Source organism: Emydura macquarii, unplaced genomic scaffold (assembly GCF_026122565.2).
Source record: "Emydura macquarii macquarii isolate MOO-44397 ecotype Brisbane River unplaced genomic scaffold, CSIRO-AGI_Emac_v2 contig_499, whole genome shotgun sequence".
NCBI classification, from domain to species: Eukaryota; Metazoa; Chordata; order Testudines; family Chelidae; genus Emydura; species Emydura macquarii.
This window is the reverse complement of record NW_027130636.1, coordinates 3,640,185-3,667,967: the sequence shown is the minus strand read 5'-3', so window position 1 is coordinate 3,667,967 and position 27,783 is coordinate 3,640,185. Positions and strand designations below refer to the sequence as shown.

At 44.3% G+C, this 27,783-nt stretch overlaps 1 protein-coding gene across 2 annotated transcripts; it reads right to left on the bottom strand.

The window, feature by feature from the left end:
- Positions 1-1,476: 1,476 nt before the first annotated feature.
- LIPH (lipase H) lies at positions 1,477-27,783 on the bottom strand. 2 transcript variants are annotated; one of them, XM_067538760.1, is made up of 10 exons: positions 27,586-27,783; positions 20,669-21,036; positions 18,981-19,089; positions 18,283-18,384; positions 16,555-16,644; positions 14,379-14,546; positions 13,024-13,119; positions 7,360-7,471; positions 5,546-5,719; positions 1,477-3,735 (listed from the first exon to the last, which is right to left on the bottom strand). In XM_067538760.1, exons 1-10 carry the CDS (start codon positions 27,635-27,637, stop codon positions 3,648-3,650), a joined length of 1,359 nt encoding a protein of 452 aa, XP_067394861.1. In that variant the 5' UTR covers positions 27,638-27,783; the 3' UTR covers positions 1,477-3,647. The 2 variants fall into 2 exon arrangements, with proteins under 2 accessions (XP_067394861.1, XP_067394862.1); XM_067538761.1 differs by lacking the exon at positions 1,477-3,735 and adding an exon at positions 4,526-4,624.

Below are 27,783 nucleotides of genomic sequence, written 5' to 3'. Positions count from 1 at the left end.
CAGGCCTCGGTTGCCTTTGCTCGTCGCGGGGGGTGGACGCGCTCGGTCACGTGCACGGGCGGTGAACGCAAGGCTCAAGGTACGAGCTCCCCGCCCGCGTGGTTACAAGCGTTGCCGCCCCCTGGGGCGGGCCCGGAGCCGCGGCAGCCAATCCACGCCACGGCGCGACGGGCGAAGCCTCCAGTGCCGCGAGCGGGTCACACTCTCACCCCGCTCGTCTCAGGGCTGAGCTGGCCGGGCCCCGCCGGGTCTCCCTCAGCGGCAGCCCTCCGCCCAACTGCCCCGAGTGCGCGCGCCTTGAGCAGGGCGCCGGGCCGGGCCGGGCCGGGCCGAGTGTGACCGACGGGCTGGGGGCGGCCTTGTCCTGTCCCTCAGTCCAGTCCTCGGCCAGCTGAGCCCGCGGGACAGCGCCGCTCCTGGGCCTCGTCCCCCAGGGCCCCGCGCGACAGCGGCGAGCGGCTTCTCGCTGCTTTGCGGCGCCCCGGCTTTTCCCGACGTCACAGTTCGGCAGCTGCTCTGCCACGCCCGGGCCGCCTCGGGCCTCGTGTAAAGACCGGTGCCGTGTGTGCCCGCCTCCGACCTGCGGGGCCGCAGCCTCCGACCTGCGGGGCCGCAGCCTCCTCCAGGCGCCTTGGCCGCTCCGAGCGCGGCTCCGATAGTGTGTGAAGTGGCCGGGATGACTGTGACCGGCCCTGCCGACCCCAATACAGCGGATTTAGCTCAATAGCCGTTAACCTGCTGTTTCCCTAGTTTGGCTTGCGGTCCTTCCTCTGTCTCCTGCTCTGCCTGTGCACGGCCTGCTCTCCGTTGGCAGCTCCTAGGGGAACCGGAATACAAATGACAAAACAACAAACGCACTGAGCACCTGCCACTCACTGGCGTCCGTGGCACAGAGGGCTCGCAGTGCTGCTTGTGTTTTCCTTTATGTTAGGGAGCCTCTGGAGAGCCACAGCTGCGATCAGACCCAGAGACCGTCCCCACACCAGACGGCCTACAACCTAAGTAGGCTAGACAGACCGAGTGAGACAAAGGATAGATTCGCATTCTCCTTTTGTGTTGGCCATAATAGTTTGTGTAGGCACGTTAGTGTGCTGCCACTGCAGCCCCCAATACTGCCACGGTCACCAGGCTGCCAGAGAAACTTTTCCTTTTTTTCCCCTGTCATGTGGAATTTTCTCCCCAGGACAGACAATATTCAGTCCTGTACTTACTACACATGTTTTTGGGGCTAGAAAAGAGAGCAATAGTCCCAGTTTCCCAGTGGTGCATGCACTTGCATCTCTCCCTAAAAGATCCTGGGATAATGGCCATTAAAATCATATTTCTGTATATGGAAAATCTATTTTATGTAATTTCAGATGTATCCGGTATGATTTTTTCTCCCACGGAAACCTTTAGATTTACACTGCTAAGGAAGCCTGTCTTTACAGGCAGAGATGTATCAAAAAATTCTCAAAGTATTTAAAACATTTCTGAAATAGTTTTACTGTACAATATGTGTCATGAGCAAAGTACATGAGGATGGGGTGCTGCGTGGAGGTTTTATTGGCATGAGTCATACAGCCCTCACAAACAACTACCAGCAAAACCATTATATAAAGGCTAGATAGATGTGTGTGGCTATATTATAGCAAACATAGGTAGTTATCTCTATATCAAGGTAATCTAGCACTTTCCATTACACTCCATTAAACAGTCATTCTGGCTGAAATTTTCCATGCTGGTGTGATGAGGCATTCACCCCCACGCTAGCCCCGGAAGGGCTAATATAGGCAGAGACCAATTAGCCCTAGGCTGCACCTACAGGGAAGCAAGGATCCAATGGATATATCTGCACAGCAAAGAAAAACCTGCAGCTGGCCTATGCCAGCTGACTTGGGCTGTGGGGCTGTTTCCTTGCTCTGTAGACTTAGGGGCTCAGCTCTGGGACCCTCCCATCTCGCAGGATCCTTGAGCCCTATACAGCAATGGAACAGCCCCGCAAGCCTGAGTTAGCTGCACAGGCCAGCAGTGGGTTTTTCTTTCCTATGTAGACATACCCAGTGAGGTTTAGCTGGGGATGAAGCTCACCTGGGCAGAAACAAGCGGTTTTCTATAAATCCAGGGAGCTGGCAACTGAAGGAGAAGGGACTGCAGTGAGGGAGCCTCCCGTCACGCTCCCTGATACAATGAGGGAGAGTAGGAGCCTGTGATAGGCAATGTAGGAAACAGTCCAGGGAAGGAGCAGTAAGGGCTGGGCTCAGGTAAACACCTGAGCTGCTGAGGAACCCAGTGGAGAACAGGAGAAGTTGGGCCTAGGTTCATTGCAGGACTGGCGGGGACAATTTGGAAGGTGACTTTGATAATACCCTGGAAGAGGGGGCACTTCAGTGTGACTTAGCCAAAGGGCTAAGCCAGGAAGAGGAAAGCACTACAGCTCTGGGGGCGTGGGAGAGGCTACAGAGAGAGTGAGTGAGACAATGGACTGAGAAACTGCAGGAAGGGGGTGTCAGACCATGTAGCAAGCTAATCTCCAGGTGGGCCACTAGGAGGAGCTAGAGTGGTAATATACCCCATTACAGCTGGGTATTGGCCTCAGGCTGAATTTTTATGCCAAGCTTCAATACAAATTATTACATTTTTCTGAAAACGGCAAGTGAAAAACAATTTGCTTATATAAAATTTCTCCATCTGTTTTTTTAAAAAGCCGTAGAGGTTTGAAGCTAGGATTTGACATTTGACGGGGTCTTGTGGTTGGAGATTTGACTAAGTTATGAGCCACAGAATTTGGTTCTGGCCTGTCCATAACGTTGCTCACCACGTGTGTTAGTGATAAGGTTGTCCTTCTGCATGAGGATGTTTTAACTTGTTATTCTAAGGTTCCTTGTCTGGTATCACTGTTTAAAGAGGTTTTTTCTTTAAGCAAATTGACATAAAGTCCTAGCAACCAAACCAGAAACTTGAAAATTTGCATTATGCAGAAAGGAATGTTTCACTTCTAAGTTTTTCTTATCAGAATGAAAATGATGATTAAAACATATAATGCCAGTTATTTAGCTTTCACTTTTCATATGCACACATAGCAAATCATTGCTTTCAGTGGAAACAAAAGTCCTATTCTGATGGCTACTCAGAATGGTAATTTCATCATGAAATAATCTTTAGCTATTGCAAAAAGTTAATAAACCAAAAGTACTTTCTGAAAATGACAATCCACTGTGCTCAATAATCTGGGTCTAAGCTTTATTTACTATCACAAGACATCTTTTAAAAAAATATATAATTTCAAATAATTGTTTTATAACCAATCGTTTCCCAGTCAGAATGAAGATGGTTAGTTTATAAGATGAGAATGTTAGTCTCCTAATACCCTTGCTGTTCTTCAATGGTTTACATTTGGGAAGCATTCTGAGCTCTTTGGATGGAAGGCACTTTGATTCAAAAACTTTTTTTTTTTTATACTAAACCACAATAAATTGTGAGTCGCGGCATGGGCACCAGGACATCTGGAGAGCATGGGGCATTGCATTCTAGTTTGATATCCATAGATGACAACAAGATGTGAATACACTTGAAAATGAGTCCTTTTTTCTCTATCATTTTTCTACGATCTATGAAATGTGTGCTGTTGTCACTATAATGTGGCTTACAGCTGAGTCTTCCTTGGCTCAAGTTTGCATGTTTTGACATGGAATAGGTTTGAAGGTTATTTCAGTGTTTTCCATCAGTACAAGGTCATATCTGCACAGCTGTGGTCTGCATAAAGAAAACAAACAAAAAAAGCCATAGATATAAAAATAAGCTACTCTCTTTTCTTCATTCACATGTCAAATCTTAGCACGTTAGTGATTTGTATAGAATGAGTTGTCTGCAGTATGGCTAGCAGGGAAAGAAAGTCTTGTAGGTGAGGTGGGGTAGCTTTCTCCCATGCTGTAGATCACAGGAATATTTAAATCAGATATTTTTATGACATTCTGCACTGGAAAAGTCTCTTGCCTGCCTTAATGACAAAAGAAACTGATAGCAGGTGACTGACCCCAGTCTACACTGACGTCATCCTCTGGCACAGTCTTCTCTCAGGTTGAAAGTAGCCATCTCCTAGGTGACAGCTGGGGTGAGAGGCTCCTGATAAGCCAGGTATGTCAAAAGATTGGATATGGACTGGGGACTTGAAAAGCAGAGAGTGAGGAGATCTGAGACACAGAAAGAAAGAAATGTCGCAGGCTGTATCTGGCGAGAGAGGATTGGAGAAAAGAGACCTGGCTTACTAGAAACAGAATAAATCTTCCTTTTACTATGCTGTAGCTAAGCCCAAAATGCTTGATCTAGCAGAATTTATGAGGAAGCTAAATAGGCAATTCATACCTTTTATTTTACTATTTTCTCTATTGTTAATACAGTAAACCTTGTTTTTAACACAACTAGATGATCTATGGCTTGTTGCCCAAGAAATTTCACACAGATTGTCCCAAAGACAAGAAAACCCCCCAGCCTCTACAAAGAAGGGCCAAGGGCATCTGGAGGCTTCAGCCCTCTCGGACATCATGCTCAGTCAATATGGGCTCAGACAGGCATCCTCCACCAGAAGATGTATCACAATCAGATGAACACGGGAGAAACCTATTGACGAAGGAGGAGATGCAAGCTAACGGGGAAAAGTAACAAGCGATTAAAAAATCTCTCGTATACAAATTATGCAGCAGAGGTAGACAAGACAGACTGTGTGGACAGGGCACTGTTACAAAGCCAGCATTGGCAAACAGTTCCCTCTCAGAGATATCCCAGAGTGCTGGCTTTTTTCTGCTTTATTTGGAATATAAGAGATCTGCAGAAACTGTGTAGTGAATATTGACAAATGTGGGTTTTTAACAGCTCTGATGTACATATGCAGAACATTTGTATTTGCTTGAGTCAAATTTATTTTCAGTAAGAAAAAAGAACGGCCATACCGGGTCAGACCCACAGTCCATCTAGCCGAGTATCCTGTCTACAGACAATGGCCAATGCCAGATGCTTCAGAGGGAATGAATAGAACAGGTAATCATCGAGTGATCCATCCCATTGGCCATTCCCAGCCTCTGGCAAATAGCAATGCCTGCCTGTCCTGGCTAATAGCCATTGATGGACCTATCCTCCATGAACTTATCTAGTTCTTTTTAGAACCACGTTATAGTCTTGTCCTTCACAACATCCTGTGGCAAGTATAGTACCAAGCCTTAGGCAATGTCCTTTTAACTGTATAAAGGGCCTGTACTTCTTTCCAAGGCCTCATTTAGCTCAATAGGAGTTTTGCCTGAGTAAAAATTGCATGTTCAGACCCCAGATTACACATATTAGAGACAGTAAACCAAATTCTGTCCTCAGGCATGGATACAAAATTCTCAGTGACTACAATGGGAATTGCATGCATGGATTTGAGGGCAGAATTTGCCCCCAAAATATATGTACAATAACTAGATTATGTGGTCTATATGTAATTCTGGCCTCAGGCAGGCCAGTAATCCACATGAAACATTAAAACCATCTAATTTGCAAGTATGGAGGTTATTAGTAATCATCCACTTACCTTTTTGGATTTGAAATTGACTTTAACCTCATTTGGAGAATCCTGAGTTTGTGCTTTGGGCCTATTACAGTCCCTGTGGAAAATGCCAAGGAAATTCTTGCAATTTTTTCAAAATCCTGGTCAAATCCAGCTACCAAACTAGTTTGGCTGTATTGTTGAAAAGTTGCAACTTCACTAGACAGAAAGCAGACAGTTTAGAACATACTAAAAAGCAAATCACATTTTGATTAGATTCCATGTAATATTCACAATGGTGGTTTTGTGCTGATTCTCAGAATAGATTATGAATTCAGATCCAAACCTGTTCTTTCAATTTTGGTACCCAGTCAATATGAGACCATCAAGGCACCTACTTTCCTTGTCTTGTTCAGATGTGGGCAAAATCTCACAAGAAGAGTGCGATTTTCATCATTCAAGAGGGTGGAAATCTTGGGAAATCACTTGATTTCTGACACCATGGACTGAAATCTTGTTAGAACAGCTCACTAGATTTCAGTGCTATTGAATCTGACCCCGAAGTAGAAGCTGAGCTCTGACTCTGCCTTGAACCTGAACTCAAAACATTGGATTAAACCCAATCATGGTTCAGACACTGCCTTCTCTATGGACCAATATGTTCATTTAGTCAGCCATGTGTACCATATGCTAACTACAAAATTCTGTGATAGAAGTATGTTATATTTCTGACTTAGATTTACATATCAGAACTCGGCGTGTTAAGGTACCTTAATTTGGTTTCTTATAGCTGTTTCTCGGTAATTGCAGCTCATGCCTCCATAGTATAGTACAGAGTTGGGACAAGCCAATGGAAAGTAATACTATGTATCATGGCATAGCATTAAAGTCGATAGAGTTTCATAAGGGATGGATGTGATCCAATGACTTTTGGCAACATGATCCATTTTATACTGAGACATCGCAGGAAGCTTCTCAGACCTCTCAGTGCAACGGTAATTAACATGCACATCTGAGCGTACTTCACTGAGTTCTCTATATATATGGATGGATATTTAAAGATAGTGATCCTGAATAAGTAATGTACAATCTAATATTTGAGTGTTTTACTGTAACTTTGCTTTAATCAAATTTTCAAAAAAAAAAAAAAAAGATGTAGATGCTGCTTTTTTATTCCACCACTAGTGGATTATTGTGGCAAATTCCATTGCAAATATAAACATGAAGATGTCTAGCATTCAACATGTGCTTTATTATCATATTTATTAGCATATTAGCATATTTAGGAGCTATGAGAAGGTCAGCAAGATGAAAACCTGTGTTTAAACATGTCAGAGGTATTTACAATCTCACCTGAACATTCATCTTTGTTCCTTCATGCATGCTGACTGGTGGGTTATTAAATGCTTAGAAATGCGTGGTATACATACCATGAAACACTAGAGAGTTTTAGATATGCAAATAAATCCAGCATAAGCAGCATATGACTAAGAGCTGAAGGAACATGCAGATGGAACTGCCGCTACAAGTCACTGAAAAACTAGTCATGCAGGAAATGTTTGGCTGTGGCAAGATTAGATTAGTCACGCTAATTTGTATAATCACCTAAATCACCATTTCACCCCTAAGAATAATGCAGGTTTTCTGAAGGTTACACACTCAGGGTCAGATCCTCAACTGGTGTAAACTGGCGCAGTTCCACTTGAGTCATATAGTTAGATTAATTTACACCCATTTACGTGGGATTTGTCCCTTGAGGTGCAAGAAACCCATATGTGCTTGCCTCCTGCCAGAACCAAGTGGTGTTTGGCCTAAATGACTTGCCAAGAGTTTTGGATCTTGAACCCAATAGGACTTACTGATTGATTGTGGATTCTGCTGTGTTCCCAGCTTGATCTATTAGTTTAATTAGAAGGAAGCCTCTTCTAATATTTTTGTTCCAGGTAATAATATCCACAAAGTAATGATAAACTGCAAGACAGAGAGAGCACAGTTAGATTCAATTTCTTTCCTGACAAAGTGCTCGGGGCTGGAATCTGAGCTGCAGACGGAGCACATTTTTCTCCCATTTATCTGACCTTTGTGTCTTCCTTGTGTTCCTTCTTTTCACTCTCAGTTTTCGGTCTTCCTCCTTCTTGTCATCTCCTAGCAGCCCTGTCTCATTTGGCTTATTTCATTGTCCATTGACATGCTCACTCTTCTCCTCCATTTCCCACTGGGCATTTCCTTGCAGTGTCCCTTTCCCTCCTACTGCCGCCCTAGTCCCTTTACTTTCTCCTGGCAGGCTCTCACTTGACCCTTCCATGTAGTTCTTTTCATAGGGGATTCTTTCCCCCTGCATGCTGTAAATTTCCTCAGTCTTCCAGCACTTCCTTTACTGCTCTTGAACTGCCCACCTTTGTCTTCTTGGAATCTCAGGTAGCCACTTCCTTCCTTCCAGCCATCTCTGCTGCTGCACTGCCCAGCCAAGCATGTTGTCTCTAGCTGCTGTAGGGTCTGCTCTAGGATTCATTTTGAGGAAGTTCTACAGCCTGTGCTATACAGGAGGTCAGACTAGATGATCACAATGGTCCCTTCCAGCATTGGAATCTATGAAATCTTCCACCATTCTGCCGTCTGCCCTCAGAACTTTTTCTCCCACTTTTCTTTTTGATTCACTTCAGTATCTTTCCCCACCTTCTGAGGTGGTACATCCACATCTCAGAGACTGAATCTAACCACCTTGTCAATTGACTATTTTGGCTTCAAGGACAAGAGTTTTTCTGCTGCTGAGAAAAATGACCAATGAAATCTTACAAAAGGGCCATCTCAGCATTCTGCGTGTTGGAGGCAAATGTAAAACTGGAACATGGAACATCCAAACATTGTCTGAAACAGCTAACATCCTCCTTGTCCAGCAGTTAAAAAGCCTGAATTAAGATCTGTGCTTTACCTGAAGTGCACCAGCCAGAAAGCTCTGAAAAGAAAGCTGAGAAGGTGATAGGTTGCCCCTGCAAAGGGTAGCTGCTGTACTTTTACCCAATACCTGGTAGCATTGCAGAGTTGGCGGGAGATTGAGTGACTTATCAGCATGCGATTCCATACCGACTGTGGGCATCTTCCCATCAACATACTGTATGACTCCTCCAATACCAAGACCAATGATGTAGCTGCAGATTATTATTTTTTTTTTTTACAAGCAACTGCGTATAGTCCTTAATGAAACCCCAAGAAAAGGTGATCATGGGTACCTTTAATGCGCTGGTAGAAGAGGATGACTCCTGGGCAAATACACTTTGGAAATTGGGTATTCTGTGTTTGTACAGCACCTAGCACAATGACGTCCTTGTCCATGACTGGGGCTCCAAGGTGCTATAGTAATTCAAATAATAAATTAATAAATAATAACAGGAATGAACAGCAACAGCTGGAATTTACAACTGCCAGTAACATGGTGATCACTGACTCACTCTTCCATCATCCAAAGATTCACAAGCAGACGTGTTACAGCCCAGCTGGTTTCTCTAGGACTCTTACTGATCATGATTTCATTAACAGTTGTTGGCAGTTTTGGATGCAGGAGTTTTCAGAGGCATTGAACTTGACACTGACCATCAGCTTTTGCTGGCAAAAGTGCGCCTCTGACTTTGACTTCAGCCAGCTAATGGGCCGAAATTAGTCCAGTTCAACCAAAAGCTCTTATTACCACCAAGCTATCTTCTGTTCTGAACTGTGTAAGGTCACTGAAGCATTTGAGATTGAAGTCTCACTTCCTGTCATCCGATGAGGAATGCTTTTGTTTCAAGTCATCAGTGCAGAATGTTGCCAGCTTGGTGCTGGGGCTCAGCCCTTCAGATGGCATCCAGGGATCAGCGAGGACATGCTCACTGCAGTCCCAGTGAAGAAGAAGAGAGACTATCATTTGAATCTTCAAATCTGTTAAGAGCAAAAGCAAAGGCTGAATGGGTTCAGTTTTGGAACATCAAGTCGCTGCGTAAGAACAGTAAGGAATCCTGGTGGTCGACTCAGGCAGCCAGGGTAGAACAGCCTGCCATCAGGCATGATCTCCACACCCTCTTTTCAACTTCACAGTGTTTGGGGGGAAGGTGGCACCAGCTTGTCCAGTACAGATTCAAGATGGCAGCATTTGCCACTGACCAAGATCTGTTGTATCAATGGGGAGATCATTTTAAGACGTTCCTCAATTGTCCGCTGCCTCTAGACTCTCTTCTATTTGAAGAGGGGCAGGAAGATCCAGTTGCGTCACCTTTCTTCAACCAAGATGAGATCTGGATCACAATCAGAAGAACGGCCATACTGGGTCAGACCAGTAGTCCATCTAGCCCAGTACCCTGTCTTCTGACAGTGGCCAATGCCAGCTGCTTCAGGGGGAATGAACAGAATTGGCAATCATCGAGTGATCCCTCCTCTGTCATCCACTCTCAGCTCCTGGCAATCAGAGGCTAGGGACATGCAGAGCATGGGGTTGCATCCCTGACCACTGTTCTAGTTTCAGTGGCTTTCTTGGCATGGACATATTATTAGGATGGAAGACCAATGAATTATGAGATTGAAGTGCTCTCTGACTGGTTTATGGATGTTATTTTTTATGTCTGATTTGTGTCCATTTATTCTTCTGCGTAGTGACAGTCCGGTTTGGCCAATGTACATGGCAGAGGGGCATTGCTGGCACATGATGGCATATATTACATTAGTAGATGTGCAGGTGAATGAGCCTCTTATGGTGTGACTGATGTGGTTAAGACCAGTGATGGTGTCACTAGAGTTGATGTGTGGGCAGAGCTGGCAACGGGGTTTGTTGCAGGGGTAGGTTCCTGGGTTAGTATTCTTGTATGGTATACAGTTGCTGGTGAGTATTTGCTTCAGGTTGGGGGAGGGCTGTCTGTAAGCAAGGATAGGTCTGCCTCCCACAGCTTGAGCTTTACCATACTTCTACAAAAAAAACTTCAAAAACAGACTTCAAAGAGAAACTGAAGAGTTAGAAATGATCTGCAAACTTGACACAATCAAACTGGGTATAAATAGGGACTTGGAATGGTTATCTCATTACAAGAAGTAATTGTCACTGTTCACACATTCTCACCTTCTAATCAATGGTTGTGAATAGGCCTCAACTACTCTAACTGCATGGACTTTGCTTATTTCTACCTTCCCCATTGTTATTCCTTGAACTTGGATATGTATATATATACCTCCTATGTGATTTCTATTCCTTACATCTGACGAAGTGGGTTACAGCCCACAAAAGCTTATGCCTGCAGAAATTAAATTTGTTAGTCTTTAAAGTGCTACAGGACTCTCGTTGTTTTTGCTGTATACAGACTAACGTGGCTACCCCTCTGGAACTTTTCACCAAGGAAGTAGATGTGAGCAAACGAGAAGGGAAGAGATTTTTTTATCAAACTGTTTCAAACTCTGTTTGCTTTCACACTTGTTTATCTCCGTTGTTAATTGCCATTGTGGCTAGCAGAGGATTCAGCACTCCCAGCCCTTCAGCGTGCTAGAGTTCACACTAAACATCTGGGGAGCGCCAGCAAAGCCAGGAGAGCCGACGGAACATGCCTGGTATTTCTAAGGTAAATCCTTTCAGGTCTTAATCCATCATACACAAATACAAATGAGCACAAGCCCGACTTTCCAAAACTCCTTTGCAGGTCACCATTAAAGGCTCTCTGTAAAGTGCAGTTCTGCTTGGACAATGACTCTGTACAATGGCACGGTGGCACCCCACATTATTGGCAGCTCAGATTATGTGAGTGTGCAGTATGTGGGGAGAGGACAAAAGGAGTCCTTACCCAGAGCACAACCCACACAAAGGCCAAATGCAATTGATGTTCACGTCCCTGCTTCAAACCATGGGAAGGAGGAAGTGAGCGATAGGTGAGCACCCTCCCCTTCACTCACTCTGCCAAGGAGCTCACAGAGGGCAGGGCCTGTTCCCCGTGGGCAGTGCAGCTCTTAAAGGCTCAATCTAACCCTCAGTGACTTCTAGAGACAATATGCTCAGTGTAAGAATACCAAGTCCAACTGCCAGCTCAGCATGGGATCGGAGAATCTTTCATTCTGCCTCATCACAGGAAAGGCTCTGCCAGTCAGACTCTGAGCTCAGCTAAATCTGCACAACTCTCATTGTCTTCAGTGTTGCTCTGGGTGTGACTGGGAGCAGGGCAGGAGGTGGTTCCCTAGCTCCTGCTTAGCTAACAGATGTGATCTGTTAGGTGGAAGAGAATCCAGCTTACTGTCCTACAGCTCGAGGTGGCGGGCGGGGGGGTGTCTTAGTTGTAATGGGAGTAAAAAGTAGCAAAACCCTATTTTAGCCTCTAAAGTAAACTAATCAAACAGCAAACAAACCTGATGGCAAGTCGGCAGTCTAAAATGGTGCCTTTTTAGGGAGACACATTTCAGAGCAGCATCACACTTTAAACAAAAACATTTTTAAAAAATGAACTCAAGCTTGTTTCCATAAGAAACAAGGAAAAAACCACATGGTAACCTGAAAAAATGAGAGACACTGTGCGGTGCCCAGAAAGGGACTGAAGAAAAGATGCCATGTAGAGAACCAAAGGGGACTGCCCTGGGCAGGAGGAAGCATGTGCACAGGGATGGACAGAAAGGATAGTGGGAGGAGAGACACTGGAGCAGGCAGGAGAAAGGACAAATGAGTTGAAAAGAAGCTGGCACAAAGGAGAGAGGCTTTCCTAGGCAGGAGTGATAGGAGTGAGGAAAGGATGTTCTGGGAAACAGAGCAAGAATGAGTGGCTGAGCAAAAATCAAGGAGCAGAGAGAAAAGGACTGAGCAGAAGAGTGAAAAATGTGGCAATGATTGGAAAGAAGAGGAAGAGAATAATCTGAGCAGGAAGGTGAAGGCTCTGTCGTCATCATCATCATCATGGCAAATCCCAAAAGGATGTAGCCTTCTTGCAGATTAGGCATCAACTGGATAACTCTCTGATTAGGTCCTTAGGGCATTCTGGCTGGATGTTCAGTCTCCACTAAATCTTTTGGTGACCACATGATCACCAGTCATGTAAGTAACATTCCTTGGTAAACATGCTTCACGAAAGCTTATGCCTGCAGAAATTAAATGTTAGTCTTTAAAGTGCTACAGGACTCTCATATCTACTTCCTTGATTCTTGTGATGTCATCATTTCCCTATTCTCCAGTCACCACAGAATCTTCTAGCCTACACAGAACTTGAATTTCTCATGGAAAAAAACTAAGCAGATAATTTTTTTAAAAATCCAAACACCTGATGCTGTTTTGTCATCCATCATAAAGGTGCTAAAAAAGGCAAATGCCTGTTGTGTTTTCTTTGCAGGTCGCCTTTAAGGGTAAAGAGTTCAATCTCACACCCACTTAAACTCAATGATAGGTATACCATTGACTATCCATCAGCTACAAGCTATGCTTCTAATATGCTGTGAGACACAATGACAGCTAACTGGCCGTTCTGAATTCGATATCAGTGCTGTTGCTGACAAAGAGTATTCAATGCGAAGTTGAAGGAATGTTAATCACTCACGGCAGAATGGTTCTTTGTCCGACGTATCAAAAAACACGTTAGTCACTGGAGGATTCTTTAGCGTTAAATAGCTTTTCCACTTATCAGCATAATAACCTATAAACCATAGTGTGAAAATTCAACATTAGGTGACTGTACAAGACCAAATGGTTGAAAAGAAATCAAGTTAGCATTTGATTTATACCAAATTGATTTTCAGCCACAAGGTGAATATTGAAATTATTTACTGATAAAACATAGAGTAGACGATGGCATTAATACTCTGTATATTCAGGTGAGCAAGCTAAGCACATGTTAGTGCGCACACAAATGAGGCCTAAATATGGCCATTTTCTGTCCATCCCACATTTTAAGAGGCATCCTTTTTAATATCTGGTGTGTCTTGTCCGTGTTACTTGGTAGAACAACAATCTCCCTAACTTTGGAAATCGATTTCTGGGAGCTCAAGTATATTTTCTAAAGCCAAGGTTTCTAAATGCGGGAGCCTAAAGTTACAGTTGGACAGCTAAAACAAGTGATTTGATTTTCAAAAGTGCAGAATATTCAGCACCTCTTGTTGAAGGCAGTAAGGATTTAAGGTGCTGAACGCCTCTTGGAAGTACTCAGCACTTAACAGTATTTTGTGCTTATCCCCTGTACAGTTTCCCAAAGCAATGTGAATTCTGCTTTGCCCTCAGATAGATGTACGAGTTCTTGATTTGGCTGTTTGGTCTCTCGTGAGTGCAGTTATGCTGATCTGTGCAGTAGCTGTGATCATAGAATCATAGAAGATTAGGGTTGAAAGGTCAAGAGGTCATCTAGTCCAACCCCGTGCCCAAAGCAGGGCGAACCCCACCTAAATCATCCCAGTCAGGGCTTTGTTAAGCTGGACTTTAAAAACCTCTAAGGATGGAGATTCCACCACCTTCCTAGGTAACCCATTCCAGTGCTTCACCACCCTCCTAGTGACCAAGTTTTTCCTAATATCCAACCTAGACCTCCCCCACTGCAACTTGAGACCATTGCTCCTTGTTCTGTCATCTGCCACCACTGAATGTACAAAGACGAAGTGAAACCACCAAATCCATTTTCACTTGTAATGTAAACTAGGATTTATACCTACCTATCCAGCTGTGAAATGTCATCTCACTTCCCTTCCCCCCAAAAGGAAGCAAAGACTATATGTGTTAAGGGAGTTTGCAAACTGCTCTGTCCTATGAGGCATTTGGCAATGTGCACCAGAATGTTTGCTCTAGGTTACACGGAGAAAACACAGGGAGCAGTGTGACAGGCAGCTGTGAGAGTCCCCTGGATTGTTAAAAACCATCTCCCATACCCAACTCTTTTATCCACACTGGACACTGTATCATCCTTACCCAGTATGGGGCATGGCATGGGCTGGAAAGCTTCACAGCTGGCACACTTGGCGTTCCTGTAATCTCTGTATGTGTCACAGGGGTATGCAGTCATGTTGCAGCTCTCTTTCAAGGATGACAGGAACAGGAAAACAGACCTCTGATGGTCACATTTAAAATATTGTGATCCTTGTTGACACAAAGAGAAGGGATATTTCATTAGAAATGCATGTGCTGGCGGCAAAATGTTAGTGCACCAGCAAAACAGCACACACTCTGTGTCCATTCTTAACACAGGTCACATTAAACCCTGTCCAGAAACTTAGTGTAAAGGTGCACATCCGGTAATAAAGCAAGAAACTCTGAGCTTGTGCAATTTGCACTACAAACCAGATGGAGAGACGCACTGAGTGCTCTGGGCTGGACACGCTGATTGTGCCACACTGGTTCTGGGCTGTCAACTAGGACATAACTTTTCCTACCAAGCTACAGGGACTTAGAATCAAAGCAGCACTTCAAGTAACCTAACCCCAGTGGACTTCTGTGAGACCAGCCCAGAATGTGGGTATGTGTAAAAACACTAAAATGGCACCTTCATACTCATACACTGGCTGCTCCATGTGCATCTTCAAGTCATACCTGTCTACAGACCCAAGAAGACTAGCCTATGGTTAGCACAGCATAGTCACTGCCAGTAAGCACAGCTGTGGATTCTACTCTCTCATGAATCAGCCACCCACCAGGTTCTTAGCGAGGGTTGTCTCTCATATGGTGCATTCCTTTTGCACAAGATCTTGCCGTTCCTGTTTAACGCTGTTATAGAAGCAATTGGTTCCATGGGCTGTGCTGAAACACACAGCAGTGTACTAAAACCTGCCTCAAAATGCCCACCTCCAACTGAGCAGGCTGGTGACATCACTGGAACTTCAAGGAAGTTCTGTTAAAGACCTACAAACACCAACAGAGGGACTGAGGTTGTGTGAGAAGAGCCAGGGTAAAGCCAAATTCCTGTGTGCGCTACCCTTGAAAAATGCACTATAGAAAATTGCAATGATGCTGCACTAAGCAGCATAAACTTGCTGTTGTCAGAGATCTGCGTCTGACTAGCAAAACAAATGTCATCCCACCATGCAAAGTCCTTTGCAAAGCTCTCTGCATGTTTCCATGGACCATGGCTCCTTAGTAAGGTTACTGCCTTACGTATAATAGTGCAGAGCTTGGCATCTTCCCCAATACACCCTGCATCTTTTTTCCCTATCTGCAATGGGTGATTCTAGCTATCCTCACTGCCCGGTACTAAAGACTCAAATTGCTGTCTCAGTTTAGACACGTGGTCATATGGACGTGATCACACAGCCTAACCAGGCAAAGTGGAAATGTACATTGCAGAAACATTGCTAGTGAGCACAGATTTAGCATTTTGCTGCAAATTTCAATGTTTTCCATAGAATTAAAATTTCTGTTTAAAAAAATACATAAAAGTTTATAATTTTTAGTGCCTGACCAAATACACAGCAAGAGCTAGTACCTGCTCTAAAGAGCTTATTCAATAGAAGAGATTAGACAAAGGGTGGGAGAAACACACACACAGAGGAGGGAATGACTTGTTCGCAGTCACATACTAACTAGCTCAGTGGTAGAAACACACGTCTCCTGACTCCATGATGCCTCTCAGAAATGCATCAGTGCTTCAGTGTTGTCGTCTTCATTACAGTTACCCTGTTTGCTGCACTGGTGCTGGGGACTTATTGCTGGTAACATTTGTGCTTTCACACTGGTTTTGAGTGAATTTGGTTTTTTTTTAATAAAAAAATCCCACATTTTCCAAACATTTCTACAAGTTCCAGTGGCAAACTTGCATATTGAATTTTTGCATGCAAATTTGTGGAAATGGATGAATTTGCTCCACAGCAAAATTTGATCCCATTCACTCGCTTGGAAGAGAGCAGAAAACCCAGGATGAAACAACAAAAGATTATGGATCAGATCCTTCTGTGATGCAAATCGGCATGGCGCCCTGGACTTCCGTGTAGCTACCCCAATATACAGCAGTGGGGGTCTGACTGTTTTGGGTTGTTTTTCAAAAAGCTGGTTGTGATTTTTTTTACTGTCAGTGAGTGTTTTCTCCACACTTCTCTGGGTGATTTGTTGAAAACATTTTTTCCTAGTTTTCCCAATGCAAAGTGTATTTAATTACCAGAAAATATTGTTTGTGGACAGCCGGGTTGGTCCGTTCCTCCATTGGCATAGAAGTCTATATGTCCTAAAGCTTCTCTGTAACCTAGTCCTAATTAAAGAGAATACAATTTAAAAAAAAAAAATTAAAGTGCAGGAAAAAGGAATTTCAAATGAAGCATTAGGAATAAATAACAACATGGATTTTTTTAGCATCAGGCCTCTCAACTGTGCAAGAGATTTAGCTTCCTTAATCTATTTATGCATCATTGAACTAAAAGACAATAGATAATGACAGTAATTGCCCACAGTAAGTCAATGTGTTTGACTTGTGCATGATGCAAATCTGGGCCCTTGGTATCACCTCCTGCAGAAAGACAGTGGGAGGGGAAAAGTTAAGTTAAATTGCTGGGGTTTTATGGCTTTTATAGGGAAGGAATTTGCCAGGCCTTGGAAAAGGCAAATGGATGGCCTAAATGGTGGTACCCTGGTCTGTCTTCATGCCTTATCCAAGGGTAGACCCTGTATTCACAGAGCACCCTCTGAAATATGTGGCAGTGTGGAATGGTACTCTAGAAATAGCTGACACCTTTCCTTTATGCATGAGGAGAAAATCTATGAGTGGATGCTCCCCTCCATGCACAGATATGGGCTGGGGCTTGATCTCATGCAAGGAGGTGGATTCTGAACTGGGTCAGGAAATGAGTACAGAGCTAGTGGAGCTGTGTGAGAACAGGAGTGATGCAGCCATTAGTAAATGCTTCTGGAGTCAGGCAGGTGGGTCCTGGGGGTCGTGGAGGAGAGAAATGCAGTAGTGAAGGTCAGAGAAGCCAGACATAAGGGTGAGGATTCCAGCAGAGGAGGAACTGAGGGGGAAGGTTACCAAATGGAGATGGGGTGATGGGAGACACTGGGTGGGAAGAAAGATTGAGTCCAGGATGGTGCCAAGAATACAGACTCACCTGGTGAAAGTATTCTTGGCCCAAGGAGAATAGTGTAAAGGCAGGCAGCATAATGAAAAGCTGCCTAATGACTCCCACAGCAGGACAGGTTACAAGCAGCCATGGAGCTTTATGTTATTAATGCTGTCTAAGGGAATGAGATGGTTCAGCTTTTCAAGTGGGTGTGATTGGCTTTTGCTATTTTAATTCCTGGCTTCAGTTCCTTAATAATTCGTGAGCATCAGCACTCTCCCAGCCAGTGTGACTGCACATGAGTGCAACCTGAGCCTGCTCTTCCTTTGCCAGCTCACAGCTAAAATCCTTGCACTTAATAGGGCACAGGGACTGCTCTGCCCTCCCTTTCCATGAGCCATAGCTCCTCTCCTTGGCCAGCAAAGCAAGCTGTGTCCCATGCAGGCCTATAGCAGCACATGTGCATATTGTGCACACCTGGGAGCTTTCAATGTTCCCTTAGGGACCATGCGGTTCAGCACCACCCCTTGCTAATGGCTGTGCGCACCTGGATTTGGCTGTTGAAATAGGGCTCCTTAAATCAGCAACCCAGCAGAAATAGCTCTTGGTTGAATAGCAACCATTTTCTGAGCTCTGCAGAAAGAGACCCTCCTGCCAGAGCCTGGCCCTAATACCGTGATCTGAGTTAGATCATTGCCCTGCTCTGGCACAGAGCTCCAGATGCTGAGAGAGGACCCCAGGCATTGCCCCACAGTAGCCTTCTCACTCCTGCAGTCCAATTTAGTTCCTGGGTTTCCATCTAATGAAACATGGACAAGGAAAAAATGAAATATTACCATCAATATCGGAATGAATGACATCAACAAACTGGGCATCTGTAGGATCCAACCTTTCCTCTGGGGGTCTCCCATTAAATAAGGGGCCTGCTGGGTCAAGACCTGAAATGCGAAATGATCATGGCATGAGTGTAATGTGCTATTTAAATGATTCTCTGTATTACTGTGGATGGGCAGTCCCCACCCCATTCTGGACACATCGCACTCACGCACTGGGTTAGCAGCCAGGAACACACACACACACACACACACACTGTTATGGAGCTTTCCTTTAGTCTTAGTGAAGTACAAAATAGCCTCAGTCTGAGCCTCTTCCCTAAGCATTGGTTCCTAGGGCTCCCTCTCAAGAGCTCATTGTCCCTACTCCTAGTTCCTTCTGCTTCAGAGCGGTCCTAAGGCTTCTGATATTCTTGGAGTGTGGCTGACAGGGCTCACCAAGTCTACTCTGATGGCTAACCAGCGGAAATAACTGCATCTCCGTGAAGGGTCCTTGCTCCTGACACTGTTGCATAAAGCCTAGCAGTGATGTAGTGCTCGATGTGTTCAGAACACAGGACTGCCACTCACTAAATAACTAACCTTCACAGCCCTCCTGGTCTGTGGAAAGTATTATTCTCATTCAGTGTATGGGTAAACTGAGGGGCAGAGAGCGGAAGTGATTTGCCTAAGGCAGGAGCAGGGATTGGGGAAGGGCTTACCTGTGATTCTCCCAAGTTTACCATTATACATCTGTCCCACAAACCCAGAGATATGTGCACCAAGACTAATTCCTATCATATAAACGGATTCGAGCGATGCTCCGTTGTCCTGCGATTTAAAAATGCCCATGATCATAAGTTACAGAAATGTAAAGCACATAAGAAACATCAGGAGTAGGAAAAGGCCATCCATCTGGTTCCAGGGATAATGTAAATAGCCTGTCCCAATTTTACCTGCCAGTTCTTCTCTTTTGCCAACATAAATGGAGGTGACTCTTGAGACGTAGTGCCCAGTGTAAAATTCCAGACATGAGTCTCCTCTCACCCACTGAAGTTGTTGCACTGGTGCAGTACCTCACACTCAACACCCTTCAGTTTTGTGAGTCTGAGAGCTAAACATTTCAGGGCTGCGACTTGTGTTTCCCTGGGGCAGCAATTATGCTTGGGAACAGTGTCTAGTGTTTGTTCCTGCTACTGCAATACCAATAATAAATAATAATAACCAGCATGCAGTTTCAGAAATGTATTTGCTAATTCCAAGCTCCTAATGCAAGCAGCTGCAGCCCATGGCCTTCTGCAGCTGCTAACTAATCTGTGCAATATGTTGCAGGCACTCAGGTATGAGTCTGGTCCTCCATAAAAATGTCCTGCCCTGTACACTTTTGGCACATGTTCTTCAATCCCACCAGTGTTCCCAGTCACCAGTTACCAGCAAAGTGAAATCAGTAAGACTGAAACAATCTTATAATATTTGATCAAAATAATAATGTAAAATAACATTTGATATCTTCAACAAATTAAAATCAATACAAATTATTTTCATTCACTTTTTTTTCACTTTATCTGTTGGGACCCTGTTGTTTCATCAGAAAAAGACTGCTCCAAATTCAGAAAGTGAAAATCATTATGCAGGTAATGAGATGACAGGGAGCCTGTTTTGTGTGGATAAACCTGAATGAGTCACCAGTGAAATCATAGGTACCAATATGAGGCTATCTCCTATTTGCAGAGGGAGTGTAGCTCAGTGAAATACCTTCACATCCAGGTTTGCACAGAACATTCAGCACCCTTCTTTACATGGAGAGACCACTTAAGTGCATGCAATTTAGTGGGTATAAGGTCTTTCCAATCATTCATATTTCTTCTGCCATCCAAATTGGTAGCCTCACATTTAAAACCATTAATCCCCAGATGTGAATTGAACTAAAATATAGTCTCTCAGGGACACATTTTTGAAGTGGCTGCAACCCAATCTGTACTTTTAGTTGTCCAACTTTAGGCACCTAACTTTTGGGAATTCACGTTTAGGTGCCCCCAGACTCTTACTTGTGCATGCCAGTCACCTGTTAGACATCCAGCTGCCTAGTTTGTGTGTTCAAATGTGCATGTGCAAATCTGATTTCTGGGGCACTTGAAAGCAAATCCTTAGAGTTCTGTATCCAGAAATGTAAATGCCTCAGATTAGAAGCTTTTAAAAAAAATGTGGTGCTCCAAGTTTAAACTGAATGATGCTGTAAAATGTTAACATGCAAAGCCAAAGTAAAGATTTTGGCACTACATATATTTCAGTTTACAGTAATTAATGCATCTTTTTCAAAAACAATTTGCTTTCTTTAAGATTCTGCTATAGTAAAATACTTCATTTACTTCCTTAACATAGTTGCAATTATTGCAAACATCTAACTTACCAACATTCGGTCTATGAGTTTCTTCAAGAATTCAGCAACTTTCTTAGTGTTGCTAGAAGCCCTGTGGTAGAGCAGAGTCGTAGCCCCTCGGTTCCAATCTACAATAATGATATTGACATCTTCCACCGAGAGCAAGAGCTGTACTGCATCTTGTATCCATACGGGGGGAGAACCTGTGAGTCTGTACCCATGCACAATGAAGATGGTTTTCTTGGTCACGTTCAAATATCTGGAGCTAGTTAAACTGAGAGTTTCAGCGCAGTTCTGGTTTTGTCTTGTGTACAGCATTAGTTTCACTTTCAAGTCTGTCCCGATCAGAGCACTGCTTATACTGAGACTTGTAAATGCAGGACATCCTTCTTCTGTACCTGAAAACAGGATGGCAGGTCATTATTAGTCAGATTAGAAACAGTAAACTTCTCTACCTTTTCCCCCATCAGCCCAAGCAAGACTGAAGGATTTTCATCACCAATTCCATCCCTGCCAGTCACTCATTTCCTTCCTTTTCCCCTCATCATCATGGAAACTCAGCTTTAGCTGCAGTGCTAGGATGAGAACCTCTGCCTGGAGCCCACGTCACGCCATTTCTGGCCATCATCTTTTCACTATCTCTAGCTCTATTGTATATATCTGAGTCTGTCCACTGTTTCCATCACGACTGTGGCACGTGAGTGCCTCCCCAGCTAGGACTGAAATATAAGCGCCCTTGTAAACTGTGCTGTATGTCAGCACAAAGTCATGCCACCCAGTGAGCACCCTTCAGCATTTCTGTCTGACAGCAATATTAACTGTTTCCATTGTCATGCCTGCACCTGCTGAGGAAGGGACCGTGAGCCAAATTCAGGTGAGAAGCTCATGCGCACAACCCCAATTACCAAATTACCTGAGGCATTCGTGACTGCCTTTGAGAGGGTAGCCCTAGTCACTCAGCAGCCCCCTGAGCATTGGACTTTGATATTGGTGCCATATTTGAGGGGGCAGGCACAGTCAGCCTATTGCAGACCAAGGACTACAAGGAAATGAGAGCTGCTATTCTAGACTATTAACGAAGAGATGCATCGCCGGCGATGGAGGTCAGAAATGTACCCCAAGGCACCAGACCTCGCAGAGTAGCCCAATGTTTGAAGGAACAAGGTGGTAGTGCTTTGAGCACTGTTCTGGGGCTCAGGTTGCTAAGTTCATTCTCACTCAACAATTTATATGGCTACTACCAGCAAGAGGTCGAAACTGGATGACCCAGCCTTGGGTCTCTGTCAGATGCTGTGTGACTGATGGAAAATTTCTTAGTGGTTAAAGGATCCCTAGAAGCAGAATTTTCCATATCCTCAACGGCCTGCAGGACTGATCAAAGGGAGACACAGACACTAAGTCCCTAACCCCTGCCATGGGGGGCCACCTTTAGAAGCCCTGCCTAGGAGGGCCAGACCACCTGCTCTGAGAACAATGAGATGGGGCAAGGGGCCTCACCTGAATGTGTATCTTATCCCTCAGTCAGCTAAAACAGGATCCTCAGATGGAGGCTCTAGCACCATCCCAGAACTAAATCCAACTGTGACAAAGAAAGATGCCTCCGAAACCAGCCTGATGACCTGCTGCCCTGTGGGAGCAGGGACATATAAGGAAAGAATGCCCCCTTGTGGATTATGAGCATGCCCAGGGCTGGACCGAAGAGATGCACGCTCACAGATTGACAATGCCAGTCTGGGTACAAGGGAAGAGAGTGCAAGGACTCCTAGACTCGGGGTGCAGCTAGACAGTAGTTCAAGCCTCCCTGGCTGGGGAAGATGGCCACCAACAGAGACAATCTGCATATAGTGAATGCATGGTGACGTAAAAGCTTATCCCAGCCAGCTGTTACAACTGACTGCGGGTGCACGCACAGAGACCATAACTGTGGCTCTGGCTGGAGAACAGGCCTACTCAGTAATAATAGGATGAGACTGGCCTTTTTTGCAGCAAGTCATGAATGAGCTGACCTGCCAGAGTGTTATAGACTGGGACCGAGCACTTTGCATGGTAGACGCAGGCCTAGCAGAACTTGGGGACCCAGCAGACCTGGGAGAGGAGACCTTGAAAGCAACCTAACCAAGGCCAGAGGTGGAGAAGGGGAAGATATCCACCCTGGATTTAGGGTGCTACTGCAGACAGGAAACTTTGTTCAGGCATGGAGGGATGACCCCACACTGAGCCATACCTACAAGCAACTGACTGTAAATGAGAAGAGATTGAACCTTAGTGCCTGGAGCAATACCCCCATTTTGTGCTCAAGAAGGAACACCTGTATGGCATTGAGTGAGACCAAAAATGTGGGGAGATGAGGACACAACTACTAGTGCCACACAAATACTGCCAACCAATGGTGCAAATCACACATGACATCCCTTGTGCTGGGCTTCAGGGGTGGGAGAAAACACTATCATGGGTATTGGCTCTATGTACCAGAACATCTTGGTAGTCATTGACCGTGCAACCTGATATCTGGAGACTCTTCCCCTTCGCACAGCAAAGGTGACCGTGATTGCACCAGCACTTATTAAACTTTTTTCACTTGTGGAGTGCCCTCATGAGATATTAACCAATCCAGAGACCAACTTCACCTCACAGGCGATGCAAGACTTGTGCTCTCTTTTGAAGAGCAAATCTCTGAGAACTTCTGTATTCACAGAATGGTCACACAAATGGTCTCGTGGAGAGATTTAACAAAACCCAAAAAGAAATGCTAAAGAGCTTCATCAGATCTGACTGGGATCAATAGCTTCCACCACTCTTGTTCCCCATAAGGGCGGTCCCACAGGCCTCTATGAGATTCTCCCTCTTTGAACTATTGTATGGCCAGGAGCTTCAAGGGATCTTAGATGTGCTGCGTGAAGGCTGGGAGGAACAGGACGTAAATACCATCAATGTGACTCAGTATATTATTCACCTAAGGGAACATCTTAAGTGCTTGGGTTTATTTGCTAGTGAAAATCTGCAGAAGGCATAACAGACAGAAGAACAAGGTTTTAACCGAGGGGCATGCCTGAGTACTTTCCAGCGGGGAGACTGAGTCTTATGATTGTTCCATCAGCCGAGTCTAAATTAATGGCCTGTTGGTAAGATCCTTTCGAGGTAACTAGACAAGTAAGATCGGTCAATTATGAAATTCAGATACCAGGCAGAAGAAAAGAGATCAGAATCTATCATGTGAGTCTTCTCAAGCCCTGCTGATAACTCCTTTCTCTGTGAGACCTGAATTAGGCCCTCAAGTTCACATCGGCCGGGGTTGATACCTGTGGTGCTAGATGTGGGACTCTCTCTTGGTCAGAGAGCACAACTCTCCCAAGTGACTGAAAACTTCTCCCACACGTTCTCCTCAATACCTGGAAAAACCCAGCTAATACAACACTACCTGGACAACATGTTAGGGAGAACCCTAACTTACTGCAGAAAATGTGGAACATGGTCAGGGCAATGTTAAAAATGGGGGCGTGACGCTGGCAGGCCAGATGCCTGCTCTTGCTTAGGCTGCAGGCATTCGCTAAGAACTGACAACCTCATAGCTGGGGACCAGACCAGATCACCTGTATGTTAGTTTTGCTTACAATAGGTATTAGTCTAATAAGAATGTAGTTTGTGTTTAGACTCTATGAAATGCTTGTATGTTACTATATGCATTAATCTCAGTTGTGATATCTATATCCCATGTTGTATTGTGATATTTAAGAGAAGCATTCCCTAGGGTGATTGCCATAGATTCCTAAACCTAGATTGCCATAGAGCTGTTATCTCCTGCCCAGCAAAAGAAGGCCATACACACCAGACAAATCATTGTGGAACATTAGAGGAGAAAATACTTTGTTGATTCCCCCCTTCATACCCATGAAGAGCAGACTTGAGCGCTGGGGGAAGGGAATAAAAATCCCTGACAAGAAGAAACTGCATCTTTTTGGTTGTTTGAACTCTGAAGGACCAGAGATGTGCCGGACCACCATGTATAAACCCGACCTTTATAAGGAAATGCAGAGACTGAACATTTCCTTAGCGGGAGACCCCTACAGCAGTGAACTCAGAAAGGCTGGAGTAAAATTCCCAAGCGGGAAGAGGACTTTGGAGGTGAAAGAGACTCTGAAACTGCCTGAGTGTGACCACAGAGAAAGACTCAGTCTATCACAAGTCCTGATCTAACACCTAGTACAGTCAATGGGAATTTCATCATTGACCTCAGTGGGCTTTGGATCAGGCTGCTAATGAGAATGCTGCTATGCAGGTACCAAGTTATGTCTGTCTATTAGTTGGAGTTCAGCGTAGAGGGGGAATGTATACTAAGTGCCTCATTAGCAGGATGAGTGTTGGCCTTAACCCATCTCCTCTCAGACACACCCACTTTCTGCTCCAGCCCTTCTTTTTTTACCCAGTTTAATTAAATAATAATAATTAATTAATAGCTCTTATATGGTGCCTTTCTCCTATAGACTTCAAAAATAGTTTACCAAGGAAGATATACATTGCTTACTTAGATGCCAAGTGTGCAAAAACCTATGCCTGTGTTAAAGGAAGTACGTGTGTGCTGCCTTGCCGGCTTGGAGCCTTAGGGGACATCTACTTAGCTGCAGCAGTGAGCCTCCCAGTCCAGGTTGGCTGACTTGGGTTGGGGAGGGATCACGCTAGCACTTTAAAAAACAGCTGTGTAGGCAGTGCTTTTCAGGTGCAGCTCAGGTTGGGGTTCAGACTGTGAAGGCCCCCCCTCTAGCCCAGGCTGTAACTTCAGAGCACTGTCTACACTGCTATCATGAGCCCCTCTAGCCCACGGCTATTGACATGGGCTGGGCGCTCACTGCCGCGGGCTGTGCAGGCATACCCTGAGACTGTACACTCTTTGGGGAAAAGCACGCTTTTCAGTCTAACACCGTGGGGCACCAGGCATGACTTGCGCCTCTAGCTGCTACCCCAGTACAAATTAAATGCACCACATTGTATTTCTTCTTATCATCACCATCACGGTTGTAAGGGAGCAGACATGAACTGGGCCTGAGTTCTTGCCGCTCAGTGCAGAGCACAGCACCTACTGCTTGACTGTTCGCTCCAACATCGCCCGTTGGCAGTGCTCAGACTTGTTCAGGCAAGCGCTTTGCGACGCACCACAGGCACCAGACCTCCAGCTAAGACTCATTGGCCTCTGTGGCAGATACTGTCTGTTAAAGGTCAGATCCCTGTTTGTTAACAAGTAGCACAGGAAATACTGAAAAAGCCATGTAAGAGCTACACTGAGACTACTAGAATTGTGCAAATATTATTAATAAAGTCAAATTAAGGCCACAAGCTGGTGAGACTTTCAGGACCTTCCTTGATAGGTTGCTATACACCTGAGACTTAACTTTGTAGGAATGTTGAAATCGGAGAGCTAGTCAATTACAATTATTTTGCTGTCAATGCTGACAAGCACAGGGAATCCTTAACCTACTTGCTATGGACGTGGCTCTGAAACTTCAACATCATTTCTCAAATGTAGTTTATAGTTGGTCAGGATTTAACTTTATACATGAGAAACCAAAAATGAGGTGCTTTCTCTCACCTGCATACTGTACGTGCCCACACCCACATTCTTGAGGAAGGGTAATTATGTTTTTTATACCTCTCCAGGTGTCCCTTTTCACACAGACAGCCAAGATGTGCAATAGTTTAGTTTTAATATTAATGGCGCACAAAGAAATGTCTGCATTTTCAAGGGGAATTTCTGATGTCCCCTTATCTTTCCTTAAGGGCTTATCTACGCAAACATTTGGTTCATGGCAAGCTGGTGCGTGCATCTACCTCGCACTAACCTGCCACAGACATACTGTCCCTGTGGTCCCTTCTGACACACATTGCCAGTTTGTTAGTGCACTTTGATCCAGCCCTCTTGGAAACGGCACTAGATCAAAGCACATTAACAAACGTTTCATGCATGTCAGCAAGATCCCCCTGGACAGATAGTCTGCAACAAGCTAGTGCTGGGCAGATTCACACCTCAGCTTTCTGCAAGCAAATTAATTGTGTATACAAACTCTGAGATCATAATGTTGTGTTAGTGTTGGTATTTTTATATTATGCTCTAGTAGGCTAGTGGGAGGCCGTATAGCTTAGTGGATTGGAGCACTAGACTAGGACTCAGGAGACCCCTTGGGCAGGCCGTTTCTCGCCCTGTGCCTCAGTTTCCCTTTCTGTAAAAATAGGGATAAAGTTCTTTGAGAGGTCTTGTGATGAGAGGGGCTATATAAGACTATTACTGCTAGTATGTTTTAATCAAATCCAACACATGCAAGATTTCAAGATCTCTGAGACTCCTGGGAAACCTTGAGTTTGATGTAATATCCACTGATATTAATAAAAATATTTTGCTTTTTTTGAAAACACAAAACATAGGGTTTTTTCCTCACAGACCTGAGAGGTACAATATCGCAGACCAATAGCAACCCTCAGCTGTTTGTTTACAAGAGGCCAAAGGATTAGTTTGCTTATGGTTATAAAAGCTTGTTCTTGAGCTGGATGAGAGGTCTGTCAAATGAAGCTGATTGGTTTGTATTAATAAATGCCAAATCATAGACTTTGAAAACCTTATTTATCATATGAGTTATTGCTGCAAAATTACTGCTGAGAAATAATCACATTTCTCTGTACATTTCAGATAAAATTGGGATTGTTAATGTAAAATATTTATACAAGAGAAGTTTATACGAAGTGGAGCTAAGATACAGTTACTCATTCTGTTTTTACATTTTGAACTCTATACTCACTTGAAAATAATCTTATTCGTCTAATCAGTATATTTTACTCCAAAACCAAAAAAAATAAAAATCAGCATTTCTAATCTAAAGGACAAATATGTTCATGCTGCTATGAAGTTTGAAAAGTATGTTTCATTTGGTGAAAAAAATCAAAACAAATGTTTAATTTCTTACCTGCTCTCACTCTGCACATCAAATATATGAAGAAGAAATGAAGCTTCGGCATATGGAATAGATAAGTCAATCACCATGTAACATCCTCATTCAAACAGGGAGAGGTGTACTGCAATTCAGAGCTTCCACAATTTCTTTAGCATGTGTTTGCTCTCTTTCATATAATCATAGAACTGCATATTCAGTCAGTAACTGTAG

Bases quoted from the DNA above. Each gene is read 5' to 3' on its own strand.
- LIPH (XM_067538760.1), bottom strand. From the start codon at position 27,637: ATGCCGAAGCTTCATTTCTTCTTCATATATTTGATGTGCAGAGTGAGA. The intron at 21,037-27,585 runs GTAAGAAATTAA...TCCTGTTTTCAG, and splicing joins GATGTGCAGAGTGAGAGCAG to GTACAGAAGAAGGATGTCCT. The intron at 5,720-7,359 runs GTAAGTCCTATT...CTTTCTGTCTAG, and splicing joins GCAGAATCCACAATCAATCA to TGAAGTTGCAACTTTTCAAC.